The sequence below is a fragment of the Eleutherodactylus coqui genome, chromosome 13, assembly GCF_035609145.1.
Source record: "Eleutherodactylus coqui strain aEleCoq1 chromosome 13, aEleCoq1.hap1, whole genome shotgun sequence".
Classification (NCBI taxonomy): Eukaryota; Metazoa; Chordata; class Amphibia; order Anura; family Eleutherodactylidae; genus Eleutherodactylus; species Eleutherodactylus coqui.
This window is the reverse complement of record NC_089849.1, coordinates 101,770,163-101,788,821: the sequence shown is the minus strand read 5'-3', so window position 1 is coordinate 101,788,821 and position 18,659 is coordinate 101,770,163. Positions and strand designations below refer to the sequence as shown.

The window sequence follows — 18,659 nt, the reverse complement described above, 5'->3', positions numbered from 1 at the left end:
GTAGCTAACGGAGAAAAGATTGTATTCACCGGCTTCTGTCTCATACTCCTAACCTCATACTCTGGCACCTCTCAATATCAGTTTCCTTCAGTTAGCCTCCCTGAACTACTACCCCCACTATCTATCAGGTAGCATAAAGCCACTGTAATCTGCTGTACAACAGGGTGGTGTGGTGGCATAAACTGACTGATATATGGGGAGTGGGAAGAGGATCAGAAGATTTTAACAATTTGCCTAAAGGAGAAAATTGGCGTAATGGTTCAGACTGCCAAGGCTCCTGAAACATGTGACACTTCTGCGCCAATTCTGGCTGACATGCGCTTATATGGAGATAGATGCGCTGCTGCCGCCATCAACGTCTACACATGGCAGGTCAAAATGTACCCATTATCATCAAACATCTGAGGATCCGCAGCACTCCATGCCAGAGTCATGCAGGCAACACTCGCTGTGTTCTCAAGCAGCGAAGGAGGCGTCAGATGATGGTGAAGTGCGAGGATGAGAATTATCCCTCAATATAGAACCGAGAGGAAGTCATAAGACTCGCAATCACCACCGCACACAACATGCGCCCCCCCCCACAACACACCACCCAGTCAAAAGCCAGGAGCCACCAAAATAAACTTATGTAGAAAAAAGGAGATAAATATAGGAAAAGATATATTAAATCACAAACAAACAACCCTTGGATTGTTGTGGTGTTCAGAACCTATAGATTCAGTGGAGTCCTGCTAATATGGCCGTATCTCTGAGGATGGGGAGTGCTCGCCCTTTGGGCAGTAAGTGGTGCTGGAGGTGGGATGAGAAGGTCCTGAGTGGTCAGGGGTCCCCAGCTGTACTCATGGTCCTCTGCCCCCGCATCATACACACCATATATGGAGTAATAAGGCAGCTCGTTAGGGGCACGCAGCGCAGCAGATTGTCTCTACAGTCAGTAGAGGGGCGGTCTACATGCAGGCCAGGCAGGGACTCCCTACTGCATAACACAATGCATTACATAGAAAATGCAGGATTACAGGTGCGCCTAAAGGGGTCATCACCCGGCTGTGGGCAGACCCTGAATGGCATACACAACTGCAATGTTCCCTGATCCCAGCTCCTTGTGTGTCAGTTTTTACTGCTGCTTTGGCATAATATTCGCTTTCCAGGTGAAGCTGAGCTGTAGGTACATTTCTGTTCTCTTGGTTTCTCAGTATCAGAGTGATGTAAACACACTGGTTCTTTGTGTTGGCCACGCTTGCTACAATTGCTTCCCCTCCCTCACATTATCTAATAAGTGTCATTTTGCCCGGGTTCCTGTGATTTATAGATTTCAGAGGGCCCTTCTGATGCAGGAGGGAGCGAGAGTGAAAGCACGATTTCAGAGCCATCATTTTTGACCCCCTTTTCCCTCACACCTAAACAGGAAGACAAACTGCAAATTTTAACCTTCCCGTAAAAAAAGGTCACTGTGCAATATTAAGCCTCTCCTGCTCTCTGGATGCAGCCTGCAGTGTAAAGAATGGCGGTCCTCCTCATTATTCCAGGCTATAGTCTAAATGTCCTGTATATGTGTGTAAATACAATGGGAGAGGTGTAGTAGACAGTAGAGGTGTACAAAGGAGCCTGAATTTAGCCATAACAACCTAAAGGAAGATCGCCATTCTTTTCACTGCTGGCTGCATCCAGAGTCTTGAGAAACGCTGTAAAAGATGCAAATTTCTAACAAAGACATATTACTTGTTTCAGAACAGGGAGGCAAAGGGTTAAACAATGTATATTGGAATTGAGAGGGTTAACCCCTTAACGACTGCCCCATCGGGAAACTACGTCCTCAGAAAGTGGGCCTTAATCCTAGAGGACGTAGTTTTATGCATCCTCTTTGGATTGATGCCCACTGGCCTGAGGACGTGACAGCTCCATGCTGTCGGTGCCCGCAGGTAGCCGACAGCATGGAGCTGTCATCCCAGGATGCGGGCAGTCCCCCCCGGCATTGCGATCGGCGCTATAAAATGAATAGCGCCGATCGCAAAAAAGTAAATAAAACAGTGTGAAAAAGTAGTAATTCAGCTGCTATGATGGATCGGATCCATCACGGCAGCTGAAAATACTCACACGGCTTGTCGGCGGTGTCCCCCGGAGATCTGGTCCTCCCGGACCCGCCGGCGGCCTTCTGCGCATGCGCGCCTGACGATGACGTCACGCGCACGCGCAGAAGCCCGGGTGTCCCCGGCAAATTTAAAATCTCCTGGCTCCCGGCTCCTGAAGGTAGCCGGGAACCAGGAGGTGTTACCGGGGACCACTGTGAGCGGTCCCCGGGCCCGCGATCACCGCTATCCATTGCGATAGCGGTGATCGCGAAAAAGTTTAAAAAGTAAAACAAAAGTAAAGTTTCACCTCCCCTCATGGATCGGATCCATGAGGGGAGGTGAAGATACTCACCCCCGGTCCTCTGCGATGTCCCGATGTCCCGGGACCCGAAATCCCCGTCTGCGCATGCGCGCCCGATGATTGACATCGGGCGCGTGCACAGAGGGGCTCGAGCCCCGGGAAATTCTAAATTGCTCTGCTCCTGGCTGCCATGTGTAGCCAAGAGCAGAGGGATGTCACCAGGGACATGATCACTGTCATCCAATGGATGACAGTGATCATGTAAAGTAAAAAAAAAAGTGCAAAAAGTAAAAAAAAATAAATAAAAAAAGGGGTAAAAGGTAAAAAAAAAAAAGTGCAAAAAGTAAAAAAAAAGTTTTAAAAAGTTAAAAAAAGCTTGCGTTTCATCTCCCCCCACGGATCATATCCGTGAGGGAGAATGAAATGACGTACCTAAGGCCTGCGGATTTATCCGCGGACCTCACCCCAGCTTCTGCGCACGCGCCCGTCGCCGATGTGGCAGGCGCATGCGCAAAAGCCGTGGTTTTTTAAAATCTCCCTGCTCCTGGCTACAAAACTTAGCCGAGAGCCTGGAGATTTCACGGCGGGCCGCGGTGAGCGGTTCCTGATCACGTGTTCGCCGTTATCCAAAGAATAATGGCGATCACGTAAAAGTTAAAAAAAGGTGAAGCTTCATCTCCCCTCACTGATACGATCGGTGAGAGGAGATAAAATTTTTTACAGGAGGCCTGCGTATTTGCACCCCGACGCAATCTTCGTCCGTGAACTTTCCCGTATTCTGCGCATGCGACCGCCGGCAAAACACCGCACACATGCGCAGGAGTCGGGCAGCACAGGAAACTTAATATCTCCTTGCTCTCGGCGACCAACGGTCACCGAGAGCCTGGAGCAGTGACGGGTGGCCTCGTTGAGCGGTCCCCGGTCACGTGAAAAAATGGTAGCGATCTACCTTTGGCCGGTCTCACATGACCGGATAGGAATTACGGATTCCGCATGCGTTTGATTAGCGGTAATACGCAGATCAATCGCATTGGATTACACAATTGCGCTCACATTAGCGGGTTGGAATTGCGTAATCCACTCGCAGAAAAGAGAACGCAGCAGGTTCTATTTTACCGCGGATATCCGCAACATAGAGCCCATTGTGCTCCATGGTTGCGGATATATCTGCAGTTCATACGCAACTACGTTGTATACGGGCTGCGGGTACCCGCGTCATCACTGAGCGGCAGTGCGGGAAATACAAACAACAAAAAAAAAAGTGTACTGCGCATGACTGCCCGTGTAAGTACGCAGTTATGCGCAGTACATTACGCGGCCGTACGCAGGGTCACAGCCGGGCTCACAGCCGGGATCCACCTACGGCTGCGTAAGCCCGGCGTTATTCAGACCGCTACCTCTAATACACAATTTACAAGAAGCCCCGGGAACGCTCGCCTTCCTGCAGTTCCAGGAGCACCTTGTTGAGCGCCTTCTGTGTGAGACCGCCGCACCTCATCAAGCTTATGGAGACTCACAGAGCGCCACTTTTTACACCCCATCCCCGCCACTGAGGTCAAAAAATGACTCCCAAAAAGCATGAGAGGAGGGGGGATACCCGGTTTTATTGCCCCATGTGCCCATCCCAACCAGCCTCCATAATTACCCGTCTTTGGAAATACCACACAGTTCACATTATTACTTTTATCTAAGATTTGGGGAACGCCGAAAAGGGCGTGGGGGGGGGGGGGATTTTAGGGAGTCAATTTTTATTCCGTACAAATGAGCAATGGGGCCTGGAATTTATTCAGTTATGCCCTGCAATCCAACTGGTGTTCCCTCCATTACAGGCCTTGCCATGTTTCCTGTAAGTAGATTAGGGCCACAATGGGTATGTTTTTGAACACGGGACAAACGGGGGTATCCATTTGGGGGTGAACGTCTTCATTCCTATGTGTGCTGTACAAAAAAAAAAGTTTTTAAATTGACAAAAAAATGAAAATTGTAATTTTTTTCTTCTGCTTTGCTGAAATTTATTCAAATACTGTGTGGTCAAAATACGCAGTACACCCCTAGATGAATTCGTTAAGGGGTCTAGTTTTTAAAATGTGGTCATTTGTGGGGGTTCTTTATCGTTTTGGACGCTCAATGACTCTATAAGTGGGCAATGGGGCCTGGAATTTATTCAGTTGTACCCTAAAATCCAACGGGTGCTCCTTCCATTATAGGCCTAGCCATGCGTCCTTTAAGTAGATTAGGGCCACAAGGGGTATGGTTCTGAACACGGGACAATCAGGGGTATCCATTTTGGGGTGAAAGTCTTCATCCCTATGTGTGCTGTACAAAAAAAACAGTTTTTAAATTGATACAACTGCCAAAAAAATGAAAATTGTAATTTTTTTTCTACTGCTTTGCTTAGATTTATTCAAAAATTGTAGGGTAAAAATACACAGTACACCCCTAGATAAATTCGTTAGGGGGTCTAGTTTTCAAAATGGGATCATTTGTAGGGGTTCTCTGTTGTTTTGGCTGCTCAAGGGCTCTACAAGTGTGCAATGGGGTCTAAATCACCTTCATGCTAAATTTCTGTTCTGAAAGCCACCGACTACTCCTTTCATTTTGGGCCCCGTTGTGCATCCAGACAAAAGATTAGGGCCACAATGGGTATGTCTCTGAACACGGGACAAACAGGGGTATCCACTTTGGGGTGCAAGTCTTCATTCATGTGTGTGCTGTACCAAAAAAGCAGTTTTTAAAACGACAGAATTGCCAAAAAAACGAAAATCACAATTTTTTCCTTTTGCTTTGCTTCAATTCATTCAAAAACTGTGGGCTCAAAATGGGCAGTACACCCCTAGATAAATTCATTAAGGGGTCTAGTTTTCAAAATGGGGTCACTTGTGGGGGTTCTCTTTGATTTTGGCCGCTCAAGAGCTCTACAAATGTGCTATGGGCCTAAAACTCCTTCAAGGAAAATCTATGTTCTTAAAGCCACCGACTACTCCTTTCGTTTTGGGCCCCATTGTGCATCCAGACATAAGATTAGGGCCACAATGGGTATGTCTCTGAACACGGGAGAAACAGGGGTATCCATTTTGGGATGAAAGGCTTCATTCATGCGTGTGCTGTACAAAAAAAGCTGTTTTTAAAATGACAGAATTGACAAAAAAATGAAAATCACAATTTTTTCCTTTTGCTTGGCTTGAATTCATTCAAAAACTGTGGGGTCAAAATGGTCAGTACACCCCTAGATAAATTCGTTAAGGGGTCTAGTTTTCAAAATGGGGTCACTTGTGGGGGTTCTCTTTGGTTTTGGCCACTCAAGAGCTCTACAAAAGTGCTATGGGGCCTAAAACGCCTTCAAGCAAAATTTATGTTCTGAAAGACACCGACTACTCCTTTCATTTTGGCTCCCGTTATGCATCCAGACATAAGATTAGGGCCACAATGGGTATGTTTCTGAACACGGGAGAAACGGGGTATCCATTTTGGTGTGTAAATCCTCATTTTCATGGGCTCTATAGGAAAAAAATATGTCTTTAAAATGACATATTTGCAAAAATATGAAATTTTATTTTTTGTCCCCTAAATTGAACTAATTCCTGAAAAGAACTGGTGGGGTCAAAATACTCATGACACCACTCAGTGAATACATTAAGGGGTGTAGTTTTTAAAATGGGGTCATTTGAGGGGGTATCTATTATTCTGACACTTATGAGCCTTTGCAAACTTGGCTTGGTGCAGGAAAACAAAGTGCTCCTCAAAATGCTGAAAAGTAATGTTAAATTTGTACGTCCTCTAAATGGTTAAAAAAAACACAAAAGTTTTTCAAGTGTGCATTCAGAATAAAGTAAACAGATGGAAATACATATCTTATCAAAAATTTGTACAGTATGTTTGGACATATTTGAGATATTACGGTTGAAAATGTGAAAAAATGACAATTTTTTCACAATTTTTCCAATATTGGTACTTTTAATAAATATACACAAATTATATCGGTCTCTTTTTACAATCTAAATGAAGTACAACATGTGGCGAAAAAACAATGTCAGAATCACTGGGATATGTAAAGCCTTTACGGAGTTATGCCACGTTGAACGACGCATGTCAGATTTCCAAAATTTGGCTCCGTCACTAAGGCGCAAACAGGCTTCGTCACTAAGGGGTTAAAGCTACCTGCAGAAAATCCAGGATAGAGTGTCCAAGTAACAGATCCGGATCTATGGGATCCCCACTAAACAAGCCAGAGGGTGCGGCACTACCTCTCCGTTGAGGGCTCCATTATACACAGAGGGGGGCAGCGATTAGTTAGGGCTCATGTCCACGGGCATCTTTTCACCATGAATGGACTTTCATTGATTCATGCACATGTAGAGACTGATTATCAATGCTGCACATATGTGGTCTCCACCGGCAGAGCCGGTATTTACAAACATCGCAGGACATGAGGCCGTACCGGCTGCTGGGGTACTCTGCCCCTCATCAGCACACTCCTCTCCTTAAATACTCTGTGCTGCGGGGACCTGTGTCTACCACTATGTATCAGTCTATGACCTCGAACTAGAGCAGCACTTTCCTCTCCTGTAACACTTTGCGCGGCTTCAGCTACGGGTGGTCTTATTTTTTGACTTTCTTCTTCTCTCTCTAAACTGGAAGATAACGATCCTGAAGGCTATATAATTGTGGCGCGGCCCAACTTGTCAGGTGACTATAAAATGGCAAAGTATGGATGTAGCGGAGGAAAAATGCGGTTACCTCAGGAGCGATGTAATCAGGGGTCCCACAGAATGTCCGAGTTGTGACTCCGTCCACCATATGTTCTTTACACATCCCAAAATCAGCGATTTTTATGTGCCCCTCCGAATCCAACATCACATTGTCCAACTTTAAATCTCTGTGTGAAGAAATAGAAGTAGTATTAAAGGGGTGCTCCAGGTACGGACTGACATCCCGATAAGACATTCTGTAAGAGGCCCGCTGCACCCGTCTAGATACTTTCTTCATTATGTCACGTGGCTCTGTGCAAAAAATATCTCCAAATATGGACATCTTGTCCACATTTGCTCCTTCCTCCCCCTGTCCATAGCCTCCAACATCCTGAGAGCAGTGCATGATGGGAGGACAGGAGTGGAAGTACTGCAGTGTATTACTCATGTGCAGGAAGGTCCGGTCTGTCTGCTTCAGCAGGTTCTCTGGCTCTCTCAGTAAGGGAGGTTGGTGCCGGTAAGTTGTAGGACCTTGAGCTGGGGGCGGAGCTACAGAGCTGGCCAGTAAACAAGCTCTATGCATGCTGGGAGTTGTAGGACCTTGAGTGGGGGGGGGGGGGGGAGCTACAGAGCTGGCCAGTAAACAAGCTCTATGCATGCTGGGAGTTGTAGGACCTTGAGTGTGTGTGTGTGTGTGTGTGTGGGGGGGGGGGGAGCTACAGAGCTGGCCAGTAAACAAGCTCTATGCATGCTGGGAGTTGTAGGACCTTGAGTGTGTGTGTGTGTGGGGGGGGGGGGGGGAGAGCTACAGAGCTGGCCAGTAAACAAGCTCTATGCATGCTGGGAGTTGTAGGACCTTGAGCTGGGGGCGGAGCTACAGTGCTAGCCAGTAAACAAGTTCTATGCATGCTGGGAGTTATAGGACCTTGAGTTGGGGGGGGAGCTACAGTGCTGGCCAGTAAACAAGTTCTATGCATGCTGGGAGTTGTAGGTAACAGTCTGTTGTGTTTACTGTGAAAGTGATGCATGTAAACAGCGGCAGATCAGCAGCTGCACGGAACGAAGAAGATGGTCCGGAACCGCAGATAAAAGCTACAGGTTGCCACTACTTGGCTGTACTTTCTAGATTTCAGCATTTTTAGAATTTCCATTTTGTGCCCGGAAAACCCCTTTCAAGCACGCAGACCTTGTGTGCCTCATTGCCTTATGTCATGAGTTAACGCAGAGCAAAGAGACTCTAGAGCTAAGATCCGCTGTGTAACGCAGCGACATTACATCCAGCGGTCACCTTCACTCTGCAACATACTCTCACCTGTAGACAATCCCTTTCTTGTGCAAGAAGAAGAGTCCGACCGAGATCTCAGCAGCGTAGAACCTGGCAGAAAGAGGTCACATGATCAATGCAATAAACCCATATAGCTGTCAGAGGTGCAGTGTGGTAAAATGGACCCAGTTAAGGTTTACTTTGATATTACAATAAACTAGACATGGCTTCTGGCAGACCATCTCTTAGCAGTAAATGGTCATGTGGAGACAGAATTGGTTGTCTCCTTCACACTACCATAATATGGAGCCAGGACGGCACATTAAATGTGGTCTCTGAAAATACGGGGCAATTAAATTTCAGGGCGCATACAATGAACCATTTGTGAGACAACGGCAGAAGATATGTTCTTATTGCTAAACAAATAAGGGAGATGAAGCAATACGTCCAAAGTGCCACCTATTGGAAGGCAGCAATTCCTAAAGTCAATGTCAGACTCTTTATACAAGCCTTGTAACAATGAGCAGGAATTTAAGCAAAGTCAGAGCCCATGCACAGACAGCTGTTTCAGGGTTTTTGCCCTTCATCGGTGTGCAGTAGGACTCTGGCTTGGCTAGCGGGAGGCATACGGTGTCGGTCAGAAAAACATTATTTTCTCTCCTCAGGGAGAGGCTTAAAAAGGCCATTTACGCTCCTCTGAGTGATATGCAAATAAGGGAGATGAAACAATACCTCCACAGTGCCACCTATTGGAAGGCAGCAATCCCTAAAGTCAATGTTAGACTCTTCTCACCAATCATGTACACGATGGTCCATTCTCAGGGCAAATTAGAGAGTAGCTGTCTGCACTGCGCTGCCTTCTGCAATACATGTTGTGCTTCCCTCCAAATCCACTAAAATCACAACTTTTTCTTTAAGTGTCTATAAAGTCCTCTCCAGGTACATGTGCCACATTGGGATTTCAGGTGGGATGTAGCTTATGCCTCAAACGTAATCCCAATCCCAGAGATTCTTGCTGCGCATGTGACCCTGTAATGTAACTCACTATACATGGAGTAAAGACTTACACAGCCTGGGGTTCTTTGAATTTCCCCACTTGCTGGATGTGATACATCAGATCTCCCCCGTTCACATACTCCATGACAAAGTACAGTCGGTCCTGGGACAAAGAGGAGACAATATAAGTCATCGACCGAAGTGTCCATCGCCACTTTCCCCACAAGGGTCACAGTCCCCCAACCCTTACCACAGTCTGGAAGCAGGAGTGCAGCTGAGTCAGGAAAGGAGGCTTGTCCTGGAGTGCCAGAACCCGCTTCTCCACCATGGTGCACTCCACGTCATCGTCCTGGATCACTACGTCCTTCTTCAAGATTTTGACTGCAAAGAGCTCATCCGAACCCTTCCTCTCCGCTAACATTACCTGAAAAGTATTGTGGGGGAAGGTTATCACATCCTGACTCTAGATTCCCCATGAGAAGCTCAGTACTCACACCTGAATACTCTGACACCCTGCTGCCCCCATTTTCAGCTGACAAGCTAACCCGTTCCTCATTCATAAATAGCTGATCCTCCATATATGGGGTATTGATTGACCCCCTCTTACCTTTATCATGACCTAAATCATCATCATCTCTATTTACAAGTTCCTGAATCTAACCATTACCCCCATTCATGAGTATCATACAGTACCTTCCCCATATTGTAGATTCCTGAACCCTACCCCTAGCATCTTCCAGCCTTGCTCAGATTTTCCCCTGCCCATTGTGATAGACATGATAATTAATTAGTATAAAATGTCTACCGATTTGCACTAGACGTATTATGTGTGTTTTGTGACTTCAGCCTAATGTGAAACTCTGCTGCATAAGGAAAGAGTTAAATCACAGTGTTATATGTTATTTCTTGAGTGTTTTCCCAGTCCTCCCCATCCCCCACACAGGATCTTCTTGAACAAAGAGATATGTACTTTCAGTTTCAGATTCGAGCACATGTTTGTGAGACAAAGACTTGCTTATACATTGGACTTGAGAGAAGGTGGGCAGGAAGGAGGGGGGATTCTATATGATCCGACAAATGAGAATCCTATATGTTACTGATGTAACCTGTTGCACGCCCATTGTGTGTCTGTACAATAAAAGGTCCTGTCTGGCTGTTTCTGGGCAGAGAGCCATTTTGGATATGAGGCTGATAGCTTGTGTCTAATTTGCTCCACGAAGTGTGCACACGATACAATTCGGAAGCGACAAAATACCCCGAAGCCTGCTGGAGAAAACCGTAATCCAGAACAGTGGCGTCCCTGGGTGGGCCGAGTTAAGAGATTTTGATTTCTTTCATTCTGGAAAAATACAGAGATCGGCAGATGGCACGCAGAACTCAGGGGCCCGAAAATCTACAGAACACGGTAAGATTGCTTTATGTAAATCTACCGATGTGATCTGGGTTCTGACTGCTTTTCTGCCTGTTTCTGATCCAGAGCGATAAATCAATGAAAGGCAGGTAATATAGTTCTTTCTTACTCGGAAAAAAGACCACCGTTTTAACCTGCTTAAGGGGTATTTTGTACGCTGTGTCTGCTATGTCTGAGACGGTTAAAAATTGTGTATGCAAGACCAAGAGACAAATTCTGTGAGGGTTAATGTGTCGGGAGGGCGGACTCGGCTGTTTACGTCTGAGGGAACACGCCAGTGACACTTTCTCCTAGGTAAAACTAGTGTGAGGTTAGGAAGATTTATGATACGTATACTTACCTTTATGATTGAGCGTGTTATGTTCTCATATGTGGAAAGGTATATACGTGTGAAGTATAGCCGTGCTTTGTGACGGCTGGCTCCAGAAACTCTTGGTCATTGAAAATAATCGTCAGTCTCTGTGTATAGCTAAATGTCCTGTCTAGATCGTGTACAAGGAGTGCTCTTGGGGATTACTAGTATACGGTGGGTTGATATAAAGGTAGATGAGATATATACCTTGAGCCGTTGTGGGTATTCTCCAGTAATCCCGTCTGTTTGGTATTATAGAAAGAATGTGCAGTGTTTATTAAAGGGGGGAGGGGTGCTGATAAGAGAGTGGACTGAAAGCTTTTTCCAATTAACCCTTCCGTTCCTTTTGTTTTGTAGAATTAATGTGCATTGTAATCTGAGTGGGAAAGAGAGGTTATATTGGAAGGATTTGAAGAAAGCGGATTTTACAAGAGGAACACTATTGTGTCCAGAAACTTCGAATAGAATAGAATAAGCAGGTAGAATAGAATGAGGGATCAGTACAGGATGTTTTGGAATATGCAAAACATGTAGAAATGTTATACAAAGAGAAGGATCAGGAAAAGTAGCAGAAAGAAAGGTGTTTTTAGATTGCTAGGAGGAGGTATAATGTAGTTAAGAGATTGAAGAGGGGAAAGCATGTAGTGGGGTATGTGTATTGCTAATGAACAATGTAATGCCTTTGTGTTCACTACAGCCCCTCCCTGTAATGGCGGCCGCGCTTGCAATGTTTACAATCCAACATAGTGTGACTCTGCAGTAAATGTAGTGAGGCCTGCCCCCACCCTGAAGTTACTTCCCCCCATGTGCTCACTTTCAGGGTGTGTGATGTTACTTCCGGTCCCTCCCCATCCGGGACAGGACCTGGCCCCGCCCCTTCCTCCTCCAGCGGCCATCTTGCCTCACCTGGAAGTGCTGCTACTCCTGGGCCCGCCCATTCCTCCAGCGGCCATTTTGCCTCACCTGGGAGATCTGTAGCCCCACCCCTTTCTGCCTCTGGCGGCCATTTTGCTGCACTTGGGAGGCCTATATTCCCCAATGCCACTGTATCCAGTGCTAACATCATGATTGTCTGAAGTAAGGTTTTGTTTGACCGGCCTTTGTTACACTCCAAGATGTGGCCACTTTGGATGTGTGATAAGTTCAGGGAAACAAACCTTTGTGAAGATGCAGCTTGGGACATAGTAGATGACTAAGCTGGTTTATAGTGTATGGAAGATTGGAGTTGATGCATGGAGGGCAGAGGCCAGGAATACATGACAGGGGACGCTCTCTCATGTTCCCAGGGGCTCTGTTTTCCACTGTCCGCTTCTCCAATGGATACTCAGACAGATGATGTTACGGAAGGCTCCTACAGATGAAATAATTTCCCTATAGTCACCCAGCAAACTTTTTTTCATGCAATTTGGTGAAGTAATTTTACTTTTTATGTGAAGAAAGAGGGACTGAATTGCCCAGAGTAGGATGTTAATTCATCTGTATTCTTTAGTTTTTCTTTAAGCCTTTTGTATATTCTAGTGTCAGTCTACACTGAAGCTATAATAATATTCCGACAGGAGAGTAAAAGCTAAACGCTGGCCATACCCTGAAATACTATTACACTGGGTGACGTAAAATTTTACTTGTGTTGCGCCCCCTTGTGTTCAAAAATGCTAACTGCGACCTGAAAGGAAAAAAAAATTTTTTTTTGTAAGGAGATTTTCGCTCAGACTTCGCTGCATACAATGTCACCTTGACCTACAAAGTGTTTGTTTTTGTGCCTCTTGGTTTACTAGTTTGAACGCAATTACTCTTTTTTTCCATTGAGTATTCCGTTTCAAAAGGGGGGAGGCATAGGTGATCTGGGTCATAGATGATCTAGGTGTTGTAGATCAGCTATTGGGTTTGAAAAAAAAATAAATAAATAAATGATTTTGTGCTACAAGATTCTGAGCCATGTGAAATAGAACATCAGCACGATTATTTAGTACTAATACAGTAAGAAACTGCAGATATGCAAACAGTTATCAGAACCTCTGTTGATAATGCATATGTTGAGCTTTTTGCAGATGGTACCAGGGTGAGGATTGATGACTCCACATCGGATATGCAGTGGTCACACAACAAGATCTCCTAGAAGCAGACGTTCTGCCTCCGCATGTCTCAGTACAAGAAGCGGAATTAAAGGCCATCACTAAGGCGTGTAGAGTGGCGAGAGGTAAGACGGCAACCCTTTACACTGACTCCTGGTATGCATTTGGCATAGCTCATGATTACGGCCCAATATGGAAGGCCAGACAGTTTTTACCTTAGCAGGACAACCAATTGAGAATGGTGCAGCGGTACAGAGTCGCATGGAGGCCCTACTTCTACCTGACAAAGTTGAGAGTTCGCACCGATTCCTACACTGGAGAGGCGAGAGACGACACCCTCGCTGATAGCATAGCAAAGGCAGCGGCCCTCAAGCCGTGCAAGAAAGAAGAAAAGATACTGACGGCATGAGTCAGTGGTAAAAACTTTGGACATTGACAAAAATTTGGACTTTGATATGCTAAAGACTTTTACAGTTACAAGCCAGCAAGGAAGAAAATAATAAATGGACTAATATGGGAGCAGCAGAAACAGGACAGCGTGTGGTGAACGTTCAACAGCACTTGCCCACCACAGTTCCTGTATCCCATGATGGCCCAGCTGATGGACGGAAAGACCCACCTAGTAAAGAAGTAATGACGACGACGCTTGAAAGAGGTTGGGCGACTTCTAGGTTCTCTGTAGCTGCTGCATCATTTGTCCAGTTTAGCATGATCTATGCCATAGGTGAGTCAGGGCAGAAGTAAATTTGCCTCATCACACTTGCCGGGACCACTCTACCCATTTCAGGGATTGCAAATTGACTACGTTCAGCTCCCACTTGTTGGGAAGTATGACTACGTGCTTGTTGTTGTTGATGTCTTTGCAGGTTGGAGGCTGACCCTGTTACCAAGGCAAACAAGTAGGTAACCGCAAAGAAGCTCATGAACAAGGTAAACTGTGAATATGGGGTACCAGAAGTGATTTAGAGTCAGACAGAGGTATAAACTTCGCAGGTGAATGTAACATGTCATGTCTGCTCTGGTGTATCCCAGGCCTTTTACATACTGTACCACCTTTAGAGTAGTGGAAAGGTGGAGAGACGTAGTGGCACGCTAAAAAGTAAGATACTTAAAAAATGACGCCACTTTGCAAAGACTGTCATCCAATAGCCTTATACAGTGTTAGATATGAACCCAGGGGGGATCATACATTATCTCCCTACGAGATTGTTTGGGCTAGCCCCAAGGCTAGGTCGTTACTATCCTCAGTGGTTACAATTACAATCTGATGTGTTGACTGAGTATGTGATTTCCGTTGTTAAAGAACTAACCAAAGCCTATGCACAGGTGTTCTCTTCCAGACTCAGAGGCAGACACTGGGACACATATCTTGCAGCCTGGGGATTGGGTGTGCGTCAAGAAGTTCCCCAGGAAGCACCCTCTTGAGCCCCGATTTGATGGCCCCTACCAGGTGCTTCTGACTACTGCCACAGCTGTGAAACTAGCCGAAAGACTTACATGGATCCATGCTTCATACTGTAAGAAAGCTTCAGATCCGGGAGACCAGTCTTAGTTGTGCCAAAGACGTTACTCTGGTTAGGGCTAGTGAGAGAGGAGGGTGGCAACTGGAATCCTTAGTCGGAAGAATATGAGGGTATGGTTACCTTCTAGTATAACTCGTCCAATGCTCAAGTAGCCGCATATTCCTTCGACTATTGTACTGTGGTCCCGTGTCTAGGCACGAGATCCCACCGCAGGCCAGATTTAGCTCAGTCCAGCTGGTTATATGACTTGCATACCCGGGGAATACAATATGTTTGCGCCACTGATAACGTCTGGGGAGAAGACTGCCGTTATTGGGGATTAGTGGGATGGAACGCAGGAATAGACTGGTCCTATAAACCGCGAAGTGCCTTAAATAAGAAAGATAGGAGCGGGAGATCCCCGATTAGTCGTATAACCCTCCTTGAGAATAATAAGGACAGCAGGTATTGGAAGGCTGAACTTAGTATGCTGCTTGGTTTTAATGCGGTTTTTACACTAACCATGGGAGATCCAAGCCCGGGGGACGGAGGGACTTATAGTCTGGGGACATACCGGTACGGGAGGACAGATCCCTTAGGGAAGTTTAAAATAAGGGGTATGGTAGATGCAGCCGAATGGAAGCCTTCACTTAGTCCCGTGCCCATAATTAACCCCCTCCGCCGTAAGATAAAGACCTTGACGAACATGATGATCATAGCCGACCCTACCTTTTGAGGACACCTTGACAGTAGCGACTGGCTACTCTGACCAGAATCTCTGGTTGGAGTTGATGAGGTACAATGCTAACAGGAGCAACAAGTCTAACTGTTGCGTGTGCGGTAGTGCCCGACTACACTCGGGGATGGTCCCCCTAAATCTCCCTGTAGATGCTTAGTCTCTTCACGAACATTTCCGCTAATTACACTGTCCGTGAGAAATGGAAGAAGGAATACTCTATAACTACTTAAGTGTTTTGCACCGGAGAGAGTATTACTGACTACCCTGGAAACTACACCTGCCAGGCAATTAGGCAGGGTAGAGGGAGATTTTTGGGGAACTCACCAATATTTCCCTTGTTTAAAAAAGATGAAGAGCCAGTTCCGATAATGCCAACCACATACGCTACCAAAGAAAAGGAGAAATGTACTAGTACTGTGCCTGCCCCGATCTCCTAAGATGGATTGTCAGTGGAATTCCCACTTGCCAAGGGATAGTGCAGAAGACCTTAGGTTCCGGCGAGGGCACACCCTGTGGGGTGTTAACTTGTACAGATAGAGGGTATGGATGCCCGGAAATGAGCCCAGGGAATCCATGGCCTCCCTCTGAGGTGAGGTAGGGATCCCCCCCTCCTAGGAGTAGGGACTTACGGGCAGTGGGAAAACCCTGACGCAAGGGTGAGGCGACCTGGACGTGTTCACCATTAGGACTATCTCCAGGAGGGACATTGGTGTGGGTGAAGATTAGGGAGTCCCACGCCGTGCGCGCTACTAGTATTGTAACATTATACTAGAGCGAGAAGAGAGACCCCTGGTGGTAGTTTTGATCTACACGTGTACATTGACGGCATAGGATAGCCAAGGGGGGTACCTGACAAGTTTTAAAAATTAGAGACCAAGTTAAGACTAGATTCGAGTCCATTTTCCTGATCATTATGGTAAATAAAACGTTGACTGGATTAATTATGTTTATTATAATTAGCAGCGGTTTATAAATTATACTAGAGACGCCTTATAGGGACTAGTCGACCAATAGGACCTACCTCGACTATGACTTTTCAAACTAGAATGGCCTTAGATATGACTTTAGCTAAAAAGGGGAGTGTCTGTAAGATGATAGGGGAGACTTGTTGTACCTACATCCTAGACGACACGTGACCCGCGGGTAAAGACGCAGTTGCCATTAAGAAGCTGACCGCACTAACTAAAAAGAGATAACTTTTGGGACCAGCACTCGCCATGGATGAGCGGGTGGTAAAGGATCCTGGCACAGACGGGCGTCGCTGTTGTATGTGAACTGATGGTTACCTTTTCTGTTCTAGTCTGCTGTGTTATCCCCTGTGTCAGAGAGAGACCTGTGAAACTGATGCTGGAAAAGCCGCTCCCACCATGAGTTTGCTGGATGCATCCCCAGAAGGAGTGGACAAGTCCTACACCCCCTTGAAGACTCTAAAACGAACCTTCAATGCGCTCCAGTTATAGGCTCACGCGCAGAGAACTGTGAAAATTAGATAGAGAGTTAGAGGATAGACATTTTAAGGGGGGATTGTGATAGACATGATAATTAATTAGTATAAAATGTCTACCGATTTGCACTAGACGTATTATGTGTGTTTTGTGACTTCAGCCTAATGTGAAACTCTGCTGCATAAGGAAAGAGTTAAATCACAGTGTTATATGTTATTTCTTGAGTGTTTTCCCAGTCCTCCCCATCCCCCACACAGGATCTTCTTGAACAAAGAGATATGTACTTTCAGTTTCAGATTCGAGCACATGTTTGTGAGACAAAGACTTGCTTATACATTGGACTTGAGAGAAGGTGGGCAGGAAGGAGGGGGGATTCTATATGATCCGACAAATGAGAATCCTATATGTTACTGATGTAACCTGTTGCACGCCCATTGTGTGTCTGTACAATAAAAGGTCCTGTCTGGCTGTTTCTGGGCAGAGAGCCATTTTGGATATGAGGCTGATAGCTTGTGTCTAATTTGCTCCACGAAGTGTGCACACGATACAATTCGGAAGCGACAAAATACCCCGAAGCCTGCTGGAGAAAACCGTAATCCAGAACACCCATACCTTGCCGAAGCTTCCTTTGCCAAGCACCATGAGGAAATTGAAATCGGTGAGCTTGACGCTATCAATGTTGTTAGAGGGGACATAAGGTTTCCGTTCCTCTGCGGGGCTGATCACTTTGTTGCCTGCTGGGCCAAGTTTGGCTTTCTATTAGAAAAAAAAAAGAAGAAACAAAGACAAAGTTTCAGCTCCTGTGCCAAACAGAGTTGAGACTAGTACAGTCATTTGTGATGGGATCCTCCAACCAATCTCTGAGCGGAGGGTCACCCCACCACAAAGTGCTGCCTCAAAGAATACATGGCCTGTTGACCCAACATCCTGAAAGTTCATGCACTGTGCCCCTCCATGCAGTTTAGTACTTGATGACTGCTGACCTTGCACCTTTTCCCCATAATTCCCTATAATTAGAATACAGAACTATCATCTTGCATTTAACCCCTGCTGGAGCAGTGGAGGTTATAGCTGGGAGTGGCATCATGAGAATAATTTCCTGTATGTAGCAGCTTATCCTAATGATGGAAGAGAGTCCTGTGGGCTGGCAGAGATGGGGTTAAGGGCAGCTGTAGGAAATGTCAGCATGGAAATCCCTATCAGAAAAGTAGGGCAGAGCGGGAACGCCGTACCAATTGTTACTCAATGTTGAATTCTGCTCCCGGAGACGTGAGAGGCTGAAAGGAGACAGAAGCAATAACTGAGGACTTGTTAATTACATAAATATCTTCACCGCCTTCTCCATTGGAGGAAGGGAAGATTAGCGCCCTGCGCTGAGAAACAGGATGCCACCGTGTGCATGCCTCATATTATTACAATGTAAAAAATATAAACGATTAAACAAGAGAAATGCAGTTAACACTAGAGTTCTGTGTGATTATTTTAATAAATATATATATAGTTATAGTTATAGTGTGTGTGTACATGCAGCGTTCAGTAGGTGGTGCTTTAAAGTGCTGGGTCAAAGGAACTCTGCAGCTCCACCTGGTGGCCGGTGCATCTCGCCTCCCCGCCTTTATCTGAGAACCTGACTCCTCTGACAAGTGGCTGAGCTGAAGTTTCTCTGCTGATACCTTTCACCTGCACAGCTGCAACATTAATTCTCGTACAGCGCTGCCCACTGATTGATTCGCAGCTGACTCACTGTCAACATAGAACTCCCGCCTACAATATGGCCACTGATGGAGGGACACGTAACCCGCCCGTCTTACGCGTGTGCT

The 18,659-nt window shown here is 46.0% G+C and overlaps 1 protein-coding gene across 2 annotated transcripts in view; it reads right to left on the bottom strand.

Annotated features, from left to right (window-relative positions):
• PRKCA (protein kinase C alpha) overlaps nt 1-18,659 on the bottom strand; it is a 223,879-nt gene that overhangs the window by 17,987 nt on the left and 187,233 nt on the right. For both annotated transcript variants that reach the window (XM_066588241.1, XM_066588242.1), the window contains 5 exons: nt 17,452-17,595; nt 9,569-9,742; nt 9,390-9,481; nt 8,371-8,433; nt 7,108-7,246 (listed from right to left, as the gene is read on the bottom strand). In XM_066588241.1, the coding sequence (XP_066444338.1) occupies nt 7,108-7,246; nt 8,371-8,433; nt 9,390-9,481; nt 9,569-9,742; nt 17,452-17,595 (612 nt within the window). The remainder of the gene's footprint in view (nt 1-7,107; nt 7,247-8,370; nt 8,434-9,389; nt 9,482-9,568; nt 9,743-17,451; nt 17,596-18,659) is intronic.